The sequence below is a fragment of the Podarcis melisellensis genome (genome assembly GCF_964234715.1).
Source record: "Podarcis melisellensis genome assembly, chromosome: 11".
NCBI lineage: Eukaryota > Metazoa > Chordata > Lepidosauria > Squamata > Lacertidae > Podarcis > Podarcis melisellensis.
In genome coordinates, this window is record NC_138543.1 from 41,697,800 (window position 1) to 41,722,354 (window position 24,555).

The 24,555-nt window shown below is 42.7% G+C and overlaps 1 protein-coding gene and 1 long non-coding RNA gene across 3 annotated transcripts in view; one reads left to right on the forward strand and one right to left on the reverse strand.

Moving 5' to 3' along the window:
* Nucleotides 1-246: 246 nt before the first annotated feature.
* LOC309380276 lies at nucleotides 247-23,689 on the forward strand. The gene is made up of 3 exons (XR_014172796.1): nucleotides 247-377; nucleotides 2,093-2,199; nucleotides 23,171-23,689. It is a non-coding gene; the product is annotated as an uncharacterized lncRNA (long non-coding RNA).
* Nucleotides 3,157-24,555, reverse strand: part of NDUFS4 (NADH:ubiquinone oxidoreductase subunit S4) — a 48,402-nt gene continuing 27,003 nt past the window's right edge. For both annotated transcript variants that reach the window (XM_081929999.1, XM_081930000.1), the window contains 3 exons: nucleotides 13,748-13,920; nucleotides 10,205-10,278; nucleotides 3,157-3,371 (listed from right to left, as the gene is read on the reverse strand). In XM_081929999.1, the coding sequence (XP_081786125.1) occupies nucleotides 3,268-3,371; nucleotides 10,205-10,278; nucleotides 13,748-13,920 (351 nt within the window). In that variant the 3' untranslated portion in view covers nucleotides 3,157-3,267. The remainder of the gene's footprint in view (nucleotides 3,372-10,204; nucleotides 10,279-13,747; nucleotides 13,921-24,555) is intronic.

Genomic DNA, 24,555 nt, shown 5'->3' on the forward strand with positions numbered 1-24,555 from the left:
TCACCAAATTATTAAATGATTTAATAAAATCCCTGCAGGTTGGCCTATTTTAGTTTTTCCAGCTCTTCTAACATTTGCATTATCTGCTCTCCATATTCAAGAGTGCTGCTCAGCATCTTCAGTTTCGGAGCTACTACTAAGAATTACTGCACTCCTACAAAGCCTCTGACATATACATGCTGACCGCTAGGACTTTGGAAAGTGATGGAGAAAATGTTGCTTTCTTTTCCTAGACGGTGTATTTGACCTGAATGGGAAAGCCATTTGTCCACTGTGTACAGAGACATCATTATGACATCCCAGCTTTCTCTGCCCTCCGATGGGTGCCTTCTTCCCTGCACAGCCAATATGAGAGCAAGCACTGCATAAAATGTCTGGTAAGTGATGTTGAGGTCGGGGTGGGAATGTGTCATTCCATTAGCTTCTGTTACTGTTGACCTGCTGGTAATGGAGATTATGACAGCACACCAGGGATCGCCTACATGGTGCCATCTAGGTATTGATCGGCTAAAACTCCCACCATCCCTGCTTCTTGGCCATGCGGGCTGGGGCTGATGGGAAATGTTGTCCAACATCTGGAGGGGACATTGCCTACTCTTCCAGTGCACTGACATTAGCTCTTCTGTAGCTCCCAGCGTCAGCCAGGCAGTTTACCTTCCCCCTTCCTTTAGCAGGCAGGACAGTGGAAAAGCTGCTTCTCTGAATAATGTGACCACCAGCCTGTCAGCATTTTCATCTCCAGTGTAGTCACATTTGCACAAGGTTTAATTTAATCTGCCTGAATATATGCTTTATTCATTACCTCCCCCAACAGAACACTTTGCTTTAGTGTTACAAGTTTTACCTGTTGTCAGCCAGTGAACCTGTGACTTATTCAACACATAAACTATACCCAAATACTGCTTTATAGTAGGACCAGGTCACCCATCTTTTCCTATTTGTTAACCAGGTTTGTCAATTTTCATTGATATAAATAAGAGGACCACTCTGGATTAAATGTAGACATTCAAGTCTCTCTCGGGCTTAGTCCCAAATTTAGTGATGCCATAGTATTCCAAACACTGTACTGGAGGGCTGAATGCAACCCCATAAGCATCTGGACTGCCCCAGTTCAGTGAACAAGACAGGGCGGAACAAGAGGCAGCACAGCGTAAACGCGGCATAATTGGATTCAATGGGGAAGAAGCAATTTTGATAATTCCAGCATTACTACAAAGCAATTTTAATGGCATTTCCTGTTCCAGAAGAATACTGTACTATTCTTGTTGGTTTGGGAAACTGTCTCCTTTCTCCTAGAGGTCAGAACAAGAGGGTTAATTGTGTAATAAAGCCTTTTTCTTTTTTTGGCAGATGCTGAAGTTCAGTAACCAAACATCACATTTTAACACACTGCCAGATAACCTCTCCAATGATGAGCTCAAGCCAAGCAAGACCCCTAATCATGAAATAAAAAAAGGGAGATGCTGAACTTAGTCTGAATATAGACTTCCACTTCCCTGCACCAATACTTTGCAGATAAAGGAGGGATTAGCTTTCTATTTCACAATATCACTTACTGGATGCATTTGTTTAAAATTGTCCCATTAAAACTATGCAGTGTAGTAACACTGCCGTGAAGCTGGAATCACTCCCTACAGCTTTGGCACATTTTAAGCTCAAGACATTGTACTTGTTTTTTTAAAAAATGCTAGTGACTGGCAGCCCAAGATTTCACTGATGGTTTCAAATATGAGAAGTTCAGCCTCCCATCTTGACCTTCTGCCACTGTGGCTTCTAGCCACCCCACCCTCCAAAAGCATTTCACCCGGTCACAACCCTTTTGCTTAGGATTTTAATCGTTGTCATTAGAATTTCATCAGTAGCAACTTGTTACCTGCACTGAGCACCAGGGTTGAGGTGCGCCAGCAAGTCGATATCTAGGTCTTCCCCAACAGTTAGGATCACAACTCCATCAGTGTCAGGTCCAACCTCAGCCAATTTTCAATGCCTTAATAAGAAAATCTTATGAGATCTGATTTTGGGTTATTTATTTATTTTGGTGCGCATTGATCTCCTCCTGCTTATTTAACATGCTGACATGTTTATCATGCAGTTCCCATGCTTGAGCACCAGGAGGAGAAAACAAGAACTGCCTCTTCAAAACTGCTGGGTCCGGAAGCACCAAGGAACTAGAACTGCATTTGCATCTGCTGTTGGGAGGTAAAAACTGTTTCCTATAGCAAGGGGTGGAGAACCTTTGATCATCCAGATGTTGTCAGATTCCAACTCCCATCAGTCCAAGCCACCACAGTCAATGGTCAGGCATGTAATCCTGATGGACAGCATCAGAGCCGGTTGCTCTTTCCTCACAGGAAAGTGCTAGGACTGGGCGTTGCTGTCATGAACTTAGCTTCTGGAAAGTCGGCAAATGGTTTTGCCTGTGGGGCTATGGCAATTTCCCTAGGTTTTTGCCTTGAGGTCTACTGCCTCCTTAGTAATACTCAGAACACACTGGGTTCTGTCCAAGAGGATGCCCCCCCCCAATTCTCCCACAATGGCAATAGCATAGTCAGGTCCCTGGCAGCTGCCTGCCCCTCTGTTGTGAATCAAGGGCAGGCAATGGCAGAGTTTTCTGTTATGGCACTTAAGCATTACTTTGAGTGTATCTTCAAAAGCTAAAAACAAGATATTACAATATTTTCTCAATCAGACTGCAACTGAGGTTTATAGGAACGTGACACTTAATTCAGTCTTTCAGAGCTAGTCTTCAGATAAGGAATCTTTCTAGGAAGTCAGCTGTAGTGAAGTGAACTGGAAGATGCTCAGAGAAAAGCAGTTTACAAAACTGCTTAAAACAGTAAGCAGAGATCGCCTGCTGCCAGCACTTAAACAGATTAACCTCTTCTATATAAATAAGTGAAAAAACCAGAGGAACATCTAACAGCCTTTCTGTGTGAAAGGATGGACATTTATTGAACTATAAAATTACTCCAAAAGGCAAGGCTTGATCTTTAATGTTGCAGCTCATTTCAAACATTCCTTTTAATGAATTCCACGTACAGCAATTTCCTAGAGGTATGAACACCCCAAATCTCCTCTCTAAATATAGGGAAGTTTGTAACAGGTTCAATTGGAGACATCAAAAACATTTTAAATAGACACCACAAGATGCATGAGTAGTTTAAAGGTCAAATTTATTAGGAGATTAAGAGATGTATTATACATGGACTATAAATACAGCACAGCTGACTTTATTCACAGTCAGACGCAGAGACAGCCAATGCCAACCTATTTTGTGGACACCCTTGTTCTTTTGTTCCAAGAAAAGTTTGCACCATAAGACTTGGATTTAGGTTTTGGAATCCTCTGCTCTTGAACATCATAGCTCCAGCCTAGGAAAAAACATGTAGAGAATTCTAAACAACACACATGCACCCAATAACAGAGCAAGTGCAACACAAACAATTGCAACGTCAAGCTTTTAAGGGCTAACAAAAAAGAAATAACCAACATATTTGATATACTATATGTAATTACTAGCTTATTCTTTTGTAAAAGGCAGAGAACAATAATCCTTTAAGACAGATATGCCTTAAATGTGACCTCCACCTGTTCTCAGGTTTGTCAGATCTCAGGCACTGTGTGTTCCAACTTTCGCCGCTCCTGCTGATAGACCAGCACCAACAGTTGACACATGAAGTCCTGTAATCTCATGCATCTACACCTCTCTTTCTGATGTCGGGCCAAGTTTTGAAAATATGCATGGTAGCAGAGTACCACAATGCCACAAGGAAGCCAGAAGGACAAGGAGGTGAGCTCAGGAGAATTTATTAAGCGGCCTTCTAATCAGAATCAGCTGCTCTGCAGACCAGGGACACTGCCAATTCTCCCACTGCTTAAAAAAAAATATCGGATGAAATCAAAGGACACTAATCTCTTGCAGGGGGTTTCTCTCCCTGTAAACCTTATTCCAGTTGCACCCATCAGATTCAGCACATGGACTTGCATATGATGATAATACAGGGGTGGAACTGCTGACCACAGAAAAGAGATGGGGAGTCTCTTGCTGATAGATAGGGTTAAATGAAGGGCAGACAGTCTTGATAACAGACTATTCAGATACTCAGCAAAAGTGTAACACAGCTAACCTCCGTCAGTGAGCAGGTTCTAAAGGCTACCAGAGAGTAGAAGGGAGGGACACTTCCTTCATTCTTATATACATCTTATGCATATAAACCCGGGCCGAAGGAATTCTGCATATGCTTTTTTTGTGCCCAAGTGTGTGTTCTGGACTGATGTTTCTGAGGTGGAGCTTAATATATCAGAAGCAGTTTGCAATAAGCCATGAAGGTTGATTTTCTGTTCAAGAAGACAGGTCTACAGGATACCAATAGCAAACTCTTAAAAGTCTAGTTATATTCTACAAAAGATACAGAAAATTTGTCATGACCAAGTTTGTAAGGCTGAGCTAATTTGTTTCCTTTAGAAAAAGTATTTGGCAGGCGATCTTGACAGTCACCTAAATATGCCCTATGTGGAGCCATAGCTCAGTGGCAAAGCACATGCTTCACGTGCAAAGAGGTCCCAGGTGTCTCCAGGTATGGCAGGAAGGATATCCTGTCTGAAACCCTGGAGAGCCACTGGCAGTCCGTGTAGCTTCCTGTGTTCCCTAAGGTACATCAAGCCCTCCTATGACCACAAGACCCCATTTTCAGGAAAGGCATATTAAGAAACCAAGCAGAGGGGACAGATGCAGGTAGGCGATTTCAGTGCAGGATTAGATTGTGCTTTTATTGTTTCTGCTCTTCTATATTTCAACCAATAGAAACATTTAACTGAATTTATAATAAGCACTGAAAGAGTAACATAATAAGCGAGGGGAAAGTCCAGAAGTATTTTCTAGAACCGAATCTTCCAAAATAAAGCTGCTTATTCCATCCCATCCCATCCTCTCTCTCTCTCTCTCTCTCTCTCTCTCTCTCTCTCTCTCTCTCTCTCTCTCTCTCTTGCTTTATTTCTGTGTTCCAAAATCTCCCCCCCTTTTTTCTTTTTTTAAATTGGTTTTCACATATTGCATTACAATACAGATGTACCAAAGCCTCCCCATCCCCACATACCTTTACATTTCTATTTCCTCAATCCATAATAATATTATTTTCTCCTTCCTCCCACTTCCCTCAATTTCCTCCACATTATACAATTTACAATAATCTTTGCATTCTACAATATTCTCAAATCATATATATATATATATATATATATATATATATATATATATATATATATATATATTTCTTACTAATTTTTCTTCCATCCAGTACTTCACATATTAGCGTATCTTTTTTGAGCGATATTTTGCCATATATTCATCAAAACATTTCCACTCCTTTAATTTTTAATTCGACTGATTTCTTATTATAGCAGTTAATTTTGCCTAAATTAAATATTCATTTAGTTTACAAATCCATTCCTCCTCTGTGGGTATAGTTTGTGACTTCCACCTAGCAGCAATCACTATTCTAGCAGCTGTACGCATATAGAAAAAATATCACCCCCCCTCCGCACCGCGGTATCTCTTCATCTATCAATCCAAGGAGATATGTCTCTGGTTTCTTTGTTATTGATATTTTCATCATCTTCTTCAGTTCTTCGTGTACTACTATCCCAAATTTCTTAATTTCCTCACAGCTCCACCACATATATATGTTGTTCCTATTTCTTCACCACATCTCCAACAGAGGTTGGATTTCAATTTGCATATCTTTGCCAACTTAACTGGCATTAAGTACCACTTATAGAACATCTTTACAAAATTTTCTTTAATTGTATGAGGCAGTAAATCGTATATCCTCTCGCCAGAGTTTCTCCCATTGCTCTAGATAGATATTATGTCCGAGATCCTGAGACCATTTAATCATTGTTTCTTTCACTTCTTCGTTTTGGACAACAATTTCTTGTTATTCTGTATCACTGTGATGTTAAATTTTGAATCCTCTTTTGCAAATTCTTTCTTTTGATCCGAATTGAATATACTTCTAAGTTGTATATACTGCCATCTGTCAACTTCATATTGCCGTATGTCTTCATAGGATTTTAATCTGAGTTTCCCCTGTTCCTCTTCCAATAATTGTCTATATGTTGGCCAATTTGTCCTCATATTCAATTTTTTGATAGCATATGCCTCCAGCGGTGATATCCACCAAGGTGTCTGTGGTTCCAGATGTAATCTACCGTATTTTTCGCCCTATAGGACACACTTTTTCCCCTCCAAAAATGAAGGGGAAATGTGTGTGCGTCCTATGGGGCGAATGCAGGCTTTCGCTGAAGCCTGGAGAGCGAGAGGGGTACCAACCCCTCTCGCTCTCCAGTCTTCAGGAAGCCATCCACAAGTCTTGCAAGCCCGGCGGGAGGTCCCGCGGGCTCGCAAGGCTTGCGGGCAGCAGCCCAAAAGCTTGGGGGACAGCGGGGAGGTGCAGCGCCGCCACCCCGCTATTCCCCGACCTGATCTGGAGGCTGACGGGGGGGAGAAGCAAGCTTGCTTCTCTCCCCTGCCAGCCCCACAAACTCGGGGGACAGCGGGGCAACCCGCTTCCCCACGAAGGCTAGAGAGGCTGTCCCTGAAGGCAGAAGAGGGAGACGGAGCGCTCCGTCTCCCTCTTCTAGCTTGGGGATGGCTGTGCAAAGCCTCTGCAGGGCAGCGGAGTGCGCTGCCCCACAGAGGCTAGGGAGGCTGTCTCTGAAGGCATCTTCTAGCTTGGGGATGGCTGTGCAAACCTGGAGGGGAAATAAATTTTTTCCCCTTGATTTCCCCCCCAAAAAACTAGGTGCGTCCTATGGGGCGGTGCATCCTATAGGGTGAAAAATACGGTATATTTGTTCCAAACTTTATATAATGTACCTCTTAATATATGACTTGTAAATTCTTTATTGACTTTTACTTTCTCGTAATTAAGATACGCATGCCATCCGTATCTATTATTAAAACTTTCAAGATCCAATATATTAGTTTTTTCCAATCTAATCCAATCTCTTACCCAAAGTAAACATTCCGCTTCATAATATAATTTTAATTCTCTACCAAACCAGATCCACCTGTACATTAATGGACAATCTCTGCTTTCCATCCATCAACCCCCTGCAGGCCAGGTAAGCGTGCCGTAAAATGACAGTGAGGTGCATACACAACATACCCAAATAACTACGCTATATACCACACACATCACAGAAACCCCACAATAAAAGTCAGCTGATTGGATTGCTTCCTCTCAGTTCAACTTCACACATCTAGTTTGCTCCAAATAAGGATGAAAAGGAATGGCAGTATATGCAATTTTGAATTTCCTTTATGCACCCAGAATCTTTTTTGTACTGGGCCGAGGTAACAGCTATGTTTCCAAAGATCACCCAATTTTATAGGAGCAACTTCTCCGAGGGAAAAGTGGCACAGACCAGCTCCCTCTTATCCCCTAGCCTGGTTAATGTCCTGTCACGCCATGATCCCAGGGGAGCCCTCCTTCTCCCAGATAGGCAGGCATGAGCTTCTACTTGCCCTCCTGTGACTAAGCAGGGAGGAGCAAAAATGCTCTGCGCACACATACACAAAATAAAACCCTACAAATAGAAAAGGTGCTGAACTTCCAGTTTTAGTTAAAAATACCTTCAGCATAATTCTTTTCTGGGATTCATTTAAGGAAAGTTTATCCTGAAGCAAAAAAAAATATGCTAAAAAGGAAGATATTAGACAGGCTTGGGTTTAGCACACTAGCCTTCATCCCTCTAGAGACAAGCTCAACTTTTGACTCTAGAATTTGAGAGTGAAAATGAGTTTAATGGCCCCTTGTTTCCTCGAGTGTTATAAACTAGCACATAATTTGGCATCCTTGCCAAGCAGCTCCAATCTCTGTGCTCAGGAGGCCTAGTTGTGGAATTAGTGAAACTTGTAGACCAAGATAAAGGTGCCCTGGCACCGGCAGAGGGAAAACCTTGTCCCTCGCCCACATTACACTGGGCTGTAGGCCAACACTCTTGGTTCTTCACGTTAGCAAGTAGAGTACTAAGTTTCTTGTCAAATATTTGCAGGAAATGAGATAGATAAAAGGGTTTAATTTTTTGTGCCAACACTTAAGGAGCTGCAAATGCTTACAAGAAGTCCTCCTCCTCAGAAAGCCCTCAGACTATGCTAGGGAAAACTGACACATCTGAAGTGTGTTTTATTTCCGTTAAGAAGATGGCTAGTTGAACACTTTCAGCCTTACATAAATAGAGCCAGATGATAATAATAATAATAATAATAATAATAATAATAATAATAATAATAATAATAATAATCTAAAGATGGGTTTTTAAGAAGCGGTTTGATAACCGCCTCTTTGAGCGGGTCTGGGAAGGCTCCCCCAGAGAGAGAAGCATTCAGCACCCCGCAAATCTCATCACCCAACCCTTTCCGGCTAGCTTTTATAAGCCAGGATGGGGAAGGATCAAGGATAATATTTATCACAAAATGCTTAGAGAGCGTAAGTGCTAACAGAGTTGTGTCTTTGGTGCTAAACCTATTTCCTTGAAGGAATCTCCACTGGACTGCAGTGAATTTTCCTACTGAGCAAACGTGCTCGGTATCGGAAGCCAGCTTCCCAGTTTGCAAAACTGTAAGGATGTGTGCCCCGCACTGACTTGTGAGCTGTGCTTTAAGTCACAGGACTTAAGCCAGTCCTTTAAAAAAGATGAGTCTGTATGCAAATGCATATTGTAATCTATTTTTCAAATTTCTCACAGTAGCAAAGAATTAATCCTCATGGTGTCTGTAAAATCAACTGTGTTCCTTCACCTCTGAAGGTCAGGCAGCAAAACACAAGGGATATATTATCCCGCATGCTTCCAGTAGAATGGGGGACTAGAATGGACAACTCTGAAAACTTCTGGCTATGTCAGCAGTCATAGGAAATCTTAATCACTAGGGAAGATGTGGCTTGGGACAGCAAAAGTCAGGAAATTGGGCAATCCCTGAGCCAGGCATGAGCATTCAAGGCTGGGTGCCGCTCACCACCTGGCCCAGGGAGGGATCTGATGGGCTCTATAAAGGACTGCTGCCTTTGCTTCCCCCCGCTGCTGGGCAAAGAGGGCTCCGTTTTGTTTTTTGTTTAAATTGTTTTTTTTTTACCTATGTCATTTAAACTGTGATATTAATGCTGTACAGTGGTGCCCCGCAAGACGAACGCCTCGCAAGACGAAAAACCCGCTAGACAAAAGGGTTTTCCGTTTTGGAGGCGCTTCGCAAAACGAATTTCCCTATGGGCTTGCTTCGCAAGAAGAAAGCCCATAGGGAAATCTCCGGGGACCTCTTTTAAATGCTAGCGGTGGGGAGCAAAGCCTTCCCCCCCCTCCGGCCTTCAGAAGAGGTCCAGGAAGGCCGGCGGGGGCCGAAAGGCTTTGCTCCCCACCGCCAGCATTTTAAAAGCAGTCCGGGATAGCAGGGAAGCGCTTCCCGCTATCCCGGATGGCTTTTGAAGGCAGGCGGGGGGGGGGAGCAAAGACTTTTGCCCCCCGCCCGCCTTCAGAAGAGGTCCAGGACCTCTTCTGAAGGCTGGCGGGGGGCAAAGGTCTTTGCTCCCCCCTGCCTGCCTTCCCGGGAGAGTGGGAAGGCAGCTCTGCGTTTCTCCGCTCTCCCGGGAAGGCCGGTGGGGGGAAGCAAAGACTTTTGCCCCCCCGCCGGCCTTCAGAAGAGGTCGGGGGACAGACTGTTCCCGGACCTGGTCTGAACGCGGTTTCCATAGGAACGCATTAATTGATTTTTAATGCATTCCTATGGGAAACCGTGCTTCGCAAGACGAAAAACTCGCAAGACGAAAAGACTTGCGGAACGAATTAATTTCGGCTTGCGAGGCACCACTGTATTCTTAGTTTTAGATTTTGATTTATGTTGAAATTGTTTCCCATTTGGCTGTGTATTTTTTTGATGTGGTTTATTTATTGTTTATGACTTGTAATTATGTAAATCTTGTTATGCTGTAAGCTGCCTTGAGCATTGTTTTTTAACTGTGGAAAGGTGGCATGCAAATAAAAAATGATGATGATGATGATGGAGAAACCTGCCAGGGATAGTTGTGGAGCACAACTGGGTAGAGCACTTGGTGGGTAGGAGAACAATGGATTCCTCTTTCCCATTAAGTGGCAGCAGCAGCAGCCAGTGTGCCACCAAAGCACTGCATGGAGTGTGGTCTGCACATACCGTTTTTTTCAGCGAAGGCTATAGCAGCTTCTTTCGTAGAAAAGGTCATCAACACATTGGACAGAGGATCCGCGCTGCAAAATATCAATGTTTAGTTATTTCTTTGCTTAAAACATTTTAAATACCACTCTCCATCACACTAGATTTTAGTGTGGTATATACAACATCTCTCTCACTCACAAATTTCACATTTATCAAAATGCCATGGGGAGTAAAAATGGTTCTTGCCTGGCACCGTTATATTTAAGAGCAGTATTAGTGCCGACAGTGGAGAAGACATTCTATAACCTGGGTCTCGTTGCTGAGAAAGCCCTCTTCCTTGCAGGCTGTCTTTGTACTAGTGATGGAAGAGTTACGTGGAGGGAAAGAGTCTTGGCGGATGATCTTAAAAAACAGGCATGTTGACATGGGAGTGGGAGCTCCTTTAGGTATAGTCCCTGAGCCATTTAGGGCTTCAAAGATTAAGGACTAGCACTGTGCAGTATTCCAGGCAAGAGTTATCAGAGCATGGATCACTGGGGCCAGCCTCCCTCCATTCGGAAGTGGCTGGACTGCTGAAAAACACTGTATGCCACAGAAGCCATTTGGACCTCTAGTGACAGTGCTGGGTCTTAACTGCTTTCTCAGGGTCAGAAAAGACTAAACACCATCTCCCAGGACAGCAAAACTATCTACCTATAACAACTTCACCTTGTCAGGATTCAGGTTCAGATTATTAGTCCTCATCCAGCTCATTACCAAATCCAGGCACAGCCTCACCCAATTCAGATGACAAAGAGAAACAGAACTGAGTGTCCTCTGTGTACTGAGATCCACTGGGGAGTTCCTCCTCCTCCTCCTCCAATCCCCAAGTGAGGCTCAGCACCTCAGTGACCTGTGAGTGGCACTCCAGCAATCAACTACTTTCCACCTTGATATAACACTGGGTGCCAACTCTGGCTAGTTTTCAGTGTCAGTTAAAATCTCATCTATTCTGTCAGACTTTTAATGGGGGTACGACCATTGGCACATTGATATTCATGCTGAGAAGGAGGAGGTGGATTGTCTACTCAATTTGCCGTATTTACTCGAATCTAATGCTCACCTTTTTGGGCCAAATTATGTTGCAGAAATTAAGGTGCATGTTATATTCGAAAGCATATTTACAATCGTCAGCAAATACCTTTTTTTTGGTTTCAAGGTTCTGAAAATTGAGGTGTGTGTTAGATTCAATAGCGCATTAGAATCGAGTAAATATGATATATTGTTTTAATTGTTTCAATGCTACTGTGTTAGTGTTTTTATTTTATGCAACCTGCCCCGTGATCATTTATTTGATGAAGGATGAGATAAAAACACATAAATGTAAACAAATTGACATCAACCCAGCAGCTTCATACATTAAAAAACATAGGGAGGGGATAAAAGGGAACATTGCGGGACAGCACAAGAACCAAAGGGTTGAATAGAAGTCTCCCAGTCTCTTGATATTACAAAATGCAGCAAGGCAATATAATTCTTTATAATAAGGTAAAGGTAAAGGTACCCCTGCCCGTACGGGCCAGTCTTGACAGACTCTGGGGTTGTGCGCCCATCTCACTTAAGAGGCCAGGGGCCAGCGCTGTCCGGAGACACTTCTGGGTCACGTGGCCAGCGTGACAAAGCTGCATCTGGCGAGCCAGCGCAGCACACGGAACGCCATTTACCTTCCCGCTGGTAAGCGGTCCCTATTTATCTACTTGCACCCGGAGGTGCTTTTGAACTGCTAGGTTGGCAGGCGCTGGGACCGAGCAGCGGAAGCGCACCCCGCTGCAGGGATTCGAACCGCCGACCTTTCGATCGGCAAGCCCTAGGCGCTGAGGCTTTTACCCACAGCGCCACCCGCGTCCCATTCTTTATAATACAAGCATTTAAATCAGGCTATCTCTAACCAAATATTTGTACTTGAGGCGTGATAAAAGTGTTCTGCCTCCGGTTTCCTGTTCCCCACGATCCCCAATAGCTGCAGACGGGGATTTTTTGAGGTGTCAGAAAATTAAAAGAAGACAACAATGAAAGGTAATCTACTTTTTTTTACTCTCATTTCATATTTCTAGAGAAGGCTGAACCACAAAAGGGCCAAGAATTCCTAGCCTTCCACTTTCTGAATTAGCCAAACCTCCAGCCCACAGCAACCCAAAATGCTAAACATATGCAGTACATCTTTTTTTCAGAATGAAATACCCCCGCCACAATAACTAAAACAGAACTTTCTGTGCCAGAAAGAGAAGCATGGTGAATTCTCAGAATTTATGAGAATAAATACATACATTATAGAGCTTCTAAAATTTGTATAAAAACTTATCCCAAGGTCACAAAATGGGGAAACAGACCCTTTCACTGAGGACAGAGGACATAGTTGCATCATTATTAAAACGGTGTTTTGGCATGCAATATGCAGATGCTTGCACAATATTCAGTTATCTTCTTTAGAGATGCTGAACTAACTTGCTAACTTTATATGCAAAGACTGATTGGGAACATGATTGTTTTTTTACCATGCCTTTTAAACACAGAATTCTGTGGAGATGCCGCCGCATGCTACTGTCATACAAACATACAGCAACTCATTTTGGAGGTCACTCAGTATCAAATTAGGTGGAGAAGGAAATCGAAGGTATTTTCCAGCCCCTTGTAGTCTGCCTTGGGCGACAGCAATTTAAATATGTTACTGAACATATTTAGGGCAGCAGAGTGAGCTCCATTATCAGTGTCACTGCAACACACACTTATTGTAACTGTTGCTGAAATTTAAGTTCATTGAATTGCTAAGATCTCTTCTCAAATGTGCAGTGAAAGATCCTCCAAAATCTAATTTCAGAATAAATCTGCTCCCAAAATAATACTTAGTTGTTGTTGTTGTTTTACTACATTCCTATCCCACCTTTCCTCTAAGGTGCGCATGATGGTATACATGCTCCCCTATCCCCATGTTATCCTCCCAAGAACCCTGCAATGTAGGTTAAGCCAAGAGATTGCGACTGGCTCAAATTCAGTGGGGATTGGAAATCTGGTCTCCCAACGAGCATTGCAAATATAATGCTTCGTGTGTTTTATTTAAAAAATTTCAATACATTATCTTGGTAATCTTTCAGTCCCTCAATACAGTGGATCATGAGTATTGTGCTCATATTACAGGTGGGGAAATTAAGGCTGAGAGCTAATGCCATGCCTCTGTACTTGAAAGTTTCTAACTTGCTTGCTTTGAGAGGAGGCAAAAGAAAGCCCTCTTGATGCACAGGCAGTTCTGCGTTAGCAGAAACTGAGCATGGACCTTGGAATTAGAATCTTGTCTCTCGATGTCCCATTTAAGCAGTAACACCAGTGGCAGCCAGAAGATCTGCAACAGCCTGTCTACCAAGCCTCACTGCAATGTCAGCTGATGGAGTCTTCGGAGATGGTGAAGACAGACAGACAGATGAGAGAATGTGGAAGGGTTTGCTAGATTCAAAAGGCCAGAGAATAAAGCTCCATAGCACTCAACAGCCTACCAGCTATGGAACTTGCCAGCTATTTTATACTTACGAAGATGCCCAGCCCATCAGTGGGTTTTCCCAGCGCTCCCTTGTGTCAAATTCTATCTTCCATTTTTTTGTATTGTTAACACCAGCTTGCATGGCATTACGGGCTGGAACAAAAATGTGAACTTTTCTGGTTTTGATATGCTCCTCTGGCACACCTGTTAAAGGTGAAATGTCCTGGGGGGGGGGGAGAGAGAAAAGAAGAATAAACAGGTTACTTTCCTCTTCTTAAAATATGTCATTTCCATCCAGGGAAATGATACGAACAATCCAGAAGAAAGAGGCTTATCACTTCTGGGTTGGATTTACCGCAACCAACTGCTCCCACTAGTGCAGACCTGTGCAAGGACTTTTGGTAGTGTTAAATCCAACCCAGAAGTGATAAACCTCTTTCTTCTAGACTGTTCTATCCATTGCCCTTAGTGTTACGTGTAATTCCTCCCTCTGAATTAAACTAATCTGCAAGTAAACACACTCTTTTGAGACTCTCTTTGCTCTCTGTAGAGTCTTGTTTGAATCCCAATAGAAGTGGATGAGACGTTTAGACGTTGGGGGTTGCAGAGACGGATTTGAATGGGCTGCTGTAAACCTATTTTCCTGTGGCTGTCAGTGCTGAGCATCTTATTTTGGACTAGCTGTACCAACCTCGGTCATTGCTGCTTGGTAGCAAGTGGTGTATGGGCAGGTGTGGAAGGATATGGTTTCAACCTGACAAGTCAGACATTCCAAACTAGGTTGAGGCAAGTATTTGGGCAAGATTACTTGAAAACATTGACTTCATAGACAGTTTTGGATGCCATACTGAGGCTTCTGAATACTTTGATAAAGCAGTTATGAACTGTAACACAATCTGGTTGAAATCTAAAGACTTGCAAGTGCACTCAAAGATTTCCAGATCTATACCAGGGTTCTCTCTCCTCCTCCAAATGCAGTTTCCTGTGCAGCATCAGAGGCTATTTCAAAGGCTCCCCAACTTTCAGGAGTGTCTTTTGGGGCTGTGAAGGGGTTTGCAATAGCAGCAGAAACATTCAAACAGCCTGCAGTGTTCATATAACCCTCTTGGATCCTAAGCATTGCTGGAAGAAATTAACCCAGTTTAAAATATAATCTGTCTTGTTGCTACAAAGCAGCATTGCAGAAAAGAGGGCGCCTCCCATGTTACTTTTTATTAGTAAAAAATTCTTTTTAAAAAAAATAAATGCTGAGTTATTATTATTCAGGTTTTTAAAAAGGCACATATTGGGAACCTGAAAAGTCAGTGTAACCAGTGTTAGAAAGCTAGGTGCGGAATGGCTCTTAAACCAAGGGTGCAGTCACCAAAACGGAATGTCTAATTGCCATTTTGAGCCAAACAGCTTGAAAAATGTATTTTTCAATACAACTTTTTGGTTCCTGAAACATGTTCTGATTGTGCAGATAAAATATCACAGATAAAATTCTACAGGATGTGTTGCCAGTGTGTGCAAAGAGTCAAGATCCAAGGATCCCCAGGCATGCATGGGTCACAAGTGGCCACTAGCCAGGTGTAAAATGTGCCTGGCGAATTTTGAACGCTGCTAGTAACTTACTGTAGGCAATAGTGTCATTGTATGCCTTCTGTTAAGGTTTGAGAGGGGAAAGGAAGTGAGAAGGCTGGATTGTTAGAATGATGGTGTGGAAAGAGAGGGTTTGGCTGTATGATGCAAGGAGCGGGCCAAATCTAACCAACAGAAAGGTATCCATCTCAAGCCCTTTGTGTTACCTGCTCCCCGCCCTTTATTCAATTATGTGCGAGATCCTGCGGGACAGAGAACTGTCTCTTTACACTGGTGCGGTAGTATTATATCCATCTCAAGCTCTTGTGACTGGGTCAGGCTATGAAAGTAAACTTTACGGAAAGCCTCCCAGCAGTTCTCTATAATTTGCACAGCAATCCTAGTCCTTTAACAGCTGTTGACAAAAAAAAGTGTGGATCATCAAATACTTCCTGCAGAAGCCACCACATTAAGCTAGCAGAAGTAACTCAAAACTGCCGCCTACTTAGATTCTTGCATGCACAATGCCAATGGGAGAGGCTTGGACTGCCTTCCGCTGCCTTTCTCCAGGAACAAAAGGCTGATCTGGTACAGGTCCAACTGCAGGCAGACAGAACTAATCCAAACCAGTGATGACATGACTTAAATTTGAGGAGGCAAACAAGTCTAAATAGCACATTGGGATTTTTAAAATAAGCCTCCAGCTACCAACTTCAGAGTCTCTTCTGTCACAGAGTTTAAAAGCTCTTCATATTCTCACCAGACCATCCTTAGAAAGAAAGAAAACAGGAGGCCCGTCTTCTATCCCCTTCCTCCCTTTTTTTTGCTTCACTTTATAAAATAAACTCAGAGAGATCAGTCACAACTGCCAAGTGTGAAATGTTTGTCTTGCATTTAGAACCAAGGAGGGGGGGGGAACCCCACAGGAAATTACAACAACGCACAAAAGCTGAGCTCAGACTACCTAAAGCAAACTGTCAAAATATTTTAACAATTTAATCATAAATGTTTTCTTTGAGTACAAGTAGTGTTTATGTTGAATACCAGTCTAGTCATAATATGAAGACACACCAATTATTAGTCAAAATGTTGCAACACACAAAACTACATTCTCTCCTGACAGATTGGCATTTGATGGCTAAAAAAAGAAATATCTGAAAAGTTGTTTGGTTGGGCAACCAATTGTCAGGCTTCACACAACGTGTTTTACCTGCAGAAAAAAATAAGGCGAGGCTTGATTGTTCCAACATGTCTGTTTATAGAAATCAACTAGCAATAATACATCCGCTTTCATATTAACATATCCTTGGGATTAGGACATATTAAAAAAAGAAGGCGGGGGGGGGGGGGAGAATCCTTTATAGGTCACCGACTAAAAGGAATCCAGTTCTCATTAACTTCCAAAAGGTGAGGCATGTTTTTAAAAACCAAACAAACATGAAAAACGAAGTAGGAGATATTAAGGGAGAATAAAAATGCAAAACTCATTTTTACTGGTTTGAGGGTGTGTCACATATATTCAAATGATACGATTCAAGTCTCTCTTTTTGTTAGAGAGACAGAGATGGGGTGGTGTGTTTGTATACAAGAGGGTTTTGGGGTTTTGTTAACAACCAAGTGGCACATAAATTTTATGAAATAAGAAAAAATGCTCTTTACAACAAAGCTTACAGGAGCTTCAGCATGAGCTGCCCAGCTCTTTGGGAAAAAGGCAGAAGATCAACGGAAGACAAGGAAGGCATGAGCAAAAGCACACTATTTGGGTGGCCTGGAGGCAACAAGTATTTTGGATGGAAAAGCGAGAGCCAGAAAGAATATCCCGACCTCCTCCACCAAGTGCGACAGCTCAGTGCGCAGGGTATATGCATGGTCTTAAGTGAGAGAGATCCTGGGTTTTGGTCTCTCGGCTTTTCTTTCCCCTTTCAAGCAGCACAAAGCCATCAAGAGTGGTTGCTGACTACATCACACTGGGCCAACATCAAGGAAACAACCTCTTCCCTTCCTCACACCCTCAGCATAGTTTCCATTTCTCCTACTGACCATCTATGTTGGGAGCTCAGCTGTTGGGGAAGACAACATGGCCCTTGCCCTTGCAAGCACATGTTGGGAGTTTGCTGGCTCCAGGGGTGCCCTACTACAACCTGCAAGCTTGCTTCTGGGTCCTCTGCATCAGGTGTGGGGAACCTTTGGCCCTCCAGATGTTGCTGGACTGTAATGCCCAGCAGCCTGAGCAAGCGTGGCCAAGGATGATGGCAGTTGCAGTTCAGCAGCATGTAGAGGGCCAGAGGTTCCCCATAGCTGTTCTACGTGCTCATCAAGTAAGGGAGCACTGTTCAGTGTTACTTATAACTGCAGAGCAGGTGGGGGAGACGATCCTCTGCAGCCATATTTTGCACATCTATTTCCCTACCCCAGTAACATTGAATTATTTAAAGAATCAAAGAGAGAGTTGCAGGGGCTATATGGTGGAGCCCTGGCAGCCATGTTTGGCACATGTGAAAAGGGGCTGTACCATCTCTAGAATGGACCAGGATGCCCCTTGTGTATAGAGGACCAGTGTGCATGAAGAGACCCATGACCACTGAACACACAGATGGCAGCAGAAGCAGGACACACACACACACACATGACTACTGAGGGCACTGGCAGAGGCAGCATAAAGCACCCCACAACCACCACCCCTTAATTTATTTCCAATGTAAAAATGCAGCATCCCAAAAAGTAACGCTGCCTATTTGTTTGCATTTATTTATTCTCTCTCGCACTTCTCCATGAAGCACTTCTTTTATCGCTCTGTGGTTTTCCATACTATATACAGTGGTACCTCGGATTAAATACTTAATTCGTTCCGAAGGTCCGTTCTTAACCTGAAACTGTTCTTAACATGAAGCACCACTTTAGCTAATGGGGTCTCCTGCTGCTGCCGCGCTGCCGGAGCATGATTTCTGTTCTCATCCTGAAGCAAAGTTCTTAACCTGAAGCACTATTTCTGGGTTAGCGGAGTCTGTGATCTGAAGCGTATGTAATCTGAAGCGTATGTAACCCGAGGTACCACTGTACAAGAGGTGGTAGCCAACTAAGTCATGCTCAATCCACTGAAACAAGCGAACTTAAGTGGATTGATTTCAATGAGTCTACTCTTGTGTATGTCTTAGCTAGCGATCACTCAAAAAAAAAATCCCTAGTGTCAGAAACTCCCCAACCCTTTTTTTGCAAAATCTATTTCTTTTGTGAGCGGTCAGCTATAGCTTTGCAAAATATGTTCTCCCTGCCAATCAGCTCCCACCTTCCCTATTTGCTAATACTTGTTCAAACTCACAGATGACTCCCAGCCCGCTTACTGCCCCCCTGCATACACTATTGTATTTCCCTCTTTTTTCCCCATGCCACCCAAAACACGTGCAAGGACTTCAGGACCACAACTGTTCCAGAAGTGTGAAAATGCATAGTCCTGATTTCCTTGTATCTTTTTTTTAAGAAGAAAAATTAAGTAATATTAGGGATGAGAGCCTGGCTCACATGGAACATAGCTCCTGGAGTTGTCTGGGTGGAATGCTTGCTTCACAGCTCACATTCCACTCATACTCTCTTTTCTACCGCCCCCTCCCCACAGTGTACCAGTGCTAAGCAGAATAAACTTGCTTCACTGCTTGCATTCTATTCAGCCAGTCCCACCTCCAAATGTATTTTGAGGCCAAGCCAATTGCTCACTTTTGTCCCGACTCCAGTGTTACCTCTCCCTTCTTTGCGTTTGCACAGAGGCTTCAACTGCTGTCTGCTCATCCCCAGAATCCTCCAAGGGTCCATGCAGCTCAGTTTCTCCCGATTTTTTGGCTCCCCCGATCTTGCCCCCCCTCCTGCAACATTGTACGCTTTCCTCCCCAGTTCCACAAAACTAAATGATTTAGTTTGATATATCTCAACAGTTTCCCTAGGCTTGTTCCTGCATCCACCTCATTTGCATGTGGAGACACTAAGAAGCATGATAGTATTATAAGCTTACACTCAAATTTGCAAAAAATAGGTTTTTAAGGAATTTTCTGTGTTAGCTTCTGCAGTACACAAATCACGGCTTCTTTTTTTGCAAACACGTCCAGGTAGGGGAATCCTCCCACAAAGTGTGTCATATTTTTTAAGATACTTGAACAGGTAAGTCTCTGTTTTACATTGTCAGATATAAGTGAGAAGATACAATTATACGTGACTCACCATCTCTATGGGAAAAGCATGCCATGGAGGCCTCCTGTTTACCATGGTTGCTAAACATGCATTGGTCTTTAGACTACCACTATACCAGGTGTTCTTCCCAGGTGCTTTCCTCATGTCAAAAGTGAAAGTACAGACCTGGTACACATGGCGCTTTGGATTATAATCTGTGGGTTGTAGCCAACAGTGGCTTCATGCTAGCAGAAAGTGCTTGTCCATGGCTAGTCTCCATTCTTATCTTCTTCAACCCTCTGTACCAAATTACCACATGCTACTCCAGAGAGTCACCCAGCTCTTAACAGCAGGGCTGCCGGGAGCAGGAAACTGCAGTGGGTAGATCGGAATTGATATTCTTGCACAAGCAGAAGTGTTTTCTATTAGAATTAGGTCACCACTGAATGCAATCACATTTCTGTCCTTTACATTCTCATAAGACATAGTAATCATAACTTTTCTCCTTCCCCAGTTCTGAGCAACAGCGAATCGTCCCCTGCCACCCCAAAGAACATCTCTTGTTGGTCCTGAGTACATGGAAGATGTGCTCTAGATAGAGGCCAACTGCTGTCTGCAGTAGCCGGACTTGCAAAAGAAGCCAAGGGAAATCTGGAGAGGAATCTCCTTCGTGACTCTGTGGAGCAGGATAGAATCCAGTCTCTCCTCTCCCCAGAAATGGATGGGGAAAGTGGGTCACAAGAAGGGGATATTTCTACTGAAAAGCAGCACATCAGAGATGAGGGCTTCTTCACTACTGGAAGTTAAACACTAAAGAAAGCTACGCTATGTCCTAGGTGCACAGCATCAAGTCTCTCTTTGCCTCACCCCCATCCAGTCAATCCACTGCAGGGCCTTTTCTGTAGTTATTTTAAAACTAGTGTATAGCTTTACAATAGGACTATGCTGCCCTTGGAAGATTTGTTATGCTTAAAAATTACTTCTAATGAAGAAAAAGGTCTAGTCTAACGTGAAAAAGTCAAGCCGTAGATACCATGGTATTTGACTGGCTGCAACTAAAGAGAAAAAAAACTCTTTAGTGGTGGCAAGGGATTTATCCTTCTGAAAGCCTCTTTTTCAGAGCAAGAAGAAAAACAGGGCCTGCTTTAATAATTTAAAATAGCTGCATGATGCTGCTAGCTCGTTGTACTTTTGATTCATTACAGCCAAAGTTTCCATGCCTTCTGGGAATACAGCAATTGTTTATTGATATCTCCCCTCCCCTCTCCCCACATACACACTCCTCCCTCCCCCAGTTTAAAGCTGGCAATTGAACAGACAGTTGTTTAGGACAATGAGTTTCTGGATTGTGAAGCCCTGAGTTGTCCTGACACAGAATTGCTGTTTTTGCTTGCACTAGACATGTAAGGTACTGTAGCATTGCTGAGCTGTTGCCAAAGATATGGAATAAAGGCTTGGCATCTCTCACATACTTGACACCTAAAGAGCACAGAAGCTCTAAAATTCCTATTCCCTGTAGGCGCACTCTCAGTCTAGACAAACTGATTTCTCACACTTTGAAAATGCATTACAACACTCTATTGTGATCATTTCATCCACACAGCTTCAGCTACTGACAGAAGAACCTGTCCTTTTAGCGACATTTCAATGGGCTAAAGCTCCCGCTTCAAGACGCCATTAAAAACAATATAATACTTGAAAAGAACTAAGTCCAACTCTCTACTGTGTCTCCAGCGCTTTGTTCCGAGTTCAAGTTCTCAGTGAAAACTACCTGTGAACCAACTTTCTGAAACAAAGATGTTGGGAAAGAGTTGGGTTTTTTAAATTTATTTTTTTTAAAAACACCTTTTTATACATTTAGCAGTATTGTGCTTAACAATTTCAAGCTTTCTGTGTCCATTCATTTTCAAATGCTGACAGCAGAGCACCTGTGGGATTTCTTTGATATTATGTAGGGGGTGTGTGTGTGTGTATCTTCAAAATATAGAAAACAAAAAACTGGTGCTTTGTATATATAATGAACTAGAATCCTGTTTGGCATGGCAGATGATTCTTTCCATTTTGAAGCAGGTTTTCAGGTGGAGTGATATAAGAGAGGCGCTTTTAAGAAGAGGGAACAAAGAGAGGAATTTTAATAATGAAATACCTCATAACACAACTGTAAAACAACAACAACAACAACAGGAAACCAATTTCTAGGGTTCTAACCTTTAATTTTCACTCAAGGCAGAAGAAGTGGGCTACTTTTAAATTAGATCACTCCCTCCAAAATCATGGAAGAAGTTTCATCGTTAGTGTTCTGCTTCATTTCTGAGAGTAATTGTATTACTTCAGCCACCTTGTTATGGGGAAAATTAGTAATGTAAGCTTCTAGACAATGATATGGCTACAGAGAAGAAACAAAAGCAAACCCACCCTCCTACCCCACAACCTTTGGGCATCAGCAGTTTTTGTTTCACAAAATCAGGAACATATAACAATTTCACATCTGCATAACGACAGAGCACACAAATATGACCACAAGAGATTGTACAGAACCCATGAGAGCAAATATCTACTGTTTAACATTTTCCTCCTCTCTAAATAAAAGGAAGCTGGGAACAAGCAATGGGAAGTTGATGTCAAAATGCAGAAAACCTCCCAGCAAGCTTCCAGCAGCCACCCAAGATTCAGAGCCTTGCTAGTTGCCCTCTTTTCAATGCCAGAATTTCACACATTTCAATGACCATTATGACTTCAAAGAATCAAATTTTCATCATTGTCCATCATCTGCCGGTTGATTTGTATAAAAGGGTTCTTCTGCATGCACTCCAGACAAAAGCCCCCTAACTTCCATTATATCAAGTTTAAAAGTTCTGTTTGTGACAGTTGTGTCTGTGGTAAATTAGGGTAACACTGAAGGAGTGCAGCTGCTCTGCAGGAGCCTCCTTTCTGGCACCATTTCACTTAAATAAAAAACTGAATAATTAGCCTCTGCCTTTATTAAACCACACTGGACTTAGTAATTACTTCCGGTTGCCCAACCTACTTAACCTCCACAGTTTATACTATTTTATATATAAAGATAGGGACTGAAGAGATGGTATCGCTACTTTAGATAAGTTTAGACAAATTTGCTATCATGCCTCATATTTTAAATAGACCACTAAGATGTTGCAACGGAGTTGGTTAAAACAGACTGTGCCAGGACAAGCACTGGAAGTTTAAAAACAAAGTTCAAGAGCATGGAGCTGAAAAACACGACTGGGACAACTACAGTGTCTGCCTCCATGTTACTGCTCCTGAAAATTGTTTGTGTGGCTTTTGGAGGGTGAAACTGTTTCATTTCTCAATGCTTTTCCCTATTGTCTTCTGGGATGAGGTTTGAGGAAGGGAAGTCTGCAGAATAAACACTTAACATGAGCAGGTATGTAACTAATAGATTCAAACAGCACAAGCAGTGGAGAAGTGCATTAGCCTTCAAGAAATTACTTACTATACCCAAATGCTTGTCTTTTTGCTACATAGACATTCATACAGTAATTCTGGGTGGTTTCCCACATGGATGGCAGCTGTGGTTTTTCTCCATTTGATCCCTTCTGTCTATCTCCCAATAGGGAATCTTTGGGAGAAATGTCAGCATGCTGTACAAAGATATTGTTAGCAGTGGTTTCCATAAATACTGTGGTGGAAAAAATTCTGTCAATCACTAACATTGCTGCTGGCCTGGTTACTGTATCTATGTATAACCCAGCTCATGCTTGTATACCCCACAGGCACCTGGAGATGACCAGGAGGGAATGAAACACCAAGCTTTCGTGCATCACTGGGCACTGATCTGCCCAGAAATAGCATCCTACCTGAACCATTTGCAATGCAATGGCTTCCCTTCCACACAAAAGTACTGAAGGAACAGCATCAAGGAAGGGGTGAATATTAAAGAGCAATTCACACAAACGAGCTCTACCACAGTTCCTACTCATAGTTTTCATATTCACAACAATCTAGTCCAAGCTTCACCCATATATGTATTAAACCACAAACGTGCACAAATGAGAATGCAAAATATGGCTGAAGATTTGCTATCAACTTACTTCTCCTTTGCCTATCCCGTGTTCACTGGAGGGGCAAAATATTAGAGACCTGAGATCCCATCTTGATGACAACCCAACAAGAGTTGTCGCTGAATTTTCCCTAAAGAAAAAACAGCAGAAGGAACCAAAGAAAGCAAAAAGAGAATTTCTGACAGAGGGGATCAGCCCCCCCCCCCCATTTTCAGGGATGATTTGCAAATTACTTCCTTCCCCCTTAGGTAACTTAGGGGTTACCTAAGCCCTGGTAAACCCTGAAATATTTGGTGCTTAAGAGATTTCTTTAAAAATAAAAAAATCACCACTGCTGTATTTATCCACAGGTACACTAGGAAAGAAAGGAACAAAATTGCTTGCTCTGCAGGCAGACACCCAAACTTTTCATCCACTCCAAACACACACACACAGGCTTTAAGTATATGCATTGCTGTGCTTGACAGTTTTTCAGACAAAACACAAGAAAACCAGCAGCGAGGTTCAACACAAAAGGAACTGTCAGACTAGACATGCAGGCAAAAAGATAGATTTCTGAATTTTCATCTTCCCAAAAAGAAGCACCATGCTACACAAACCTGAGAAAGGCCAACCGTGAGCAATTTCCCACCAAATCTGCTCAGTTGCAGATTCTGGCAGTTTGCCACTGCTACCTTGCTGCTGCCATTCTGTGCCACAATGAGCATTATTTTCTGCTTTAAAAATCAGGGAATAATGGTTAAAAAAGAAGAAACTATGACTATAGAGCAGCTAAGGGGAGTTGCACAGGATTTCTTTTGACTCCACTGTATAGCATACCATTTACACTGTTGATCAATGGCCTCCACAAAGCTGACAATGAATCATAGAACTGTAGAATGGGAAGGGGGTCTGGGGGTCATCTAGTCCAACCCCCTGCAATAATATTCTCTATCATTCTCATAACTTATATTGTCTTATATTGTTCTTCCGTAGTGATGTCAGAGCAAGTTCTAGCTTTGGTACGATCATGAGAACAGTGTATTGGAGTGTCATCCTGAGATGCATGGAGCAACTACTGAGGTGTTGTTCTCTTTATATAATTAGAATGGTGAAAT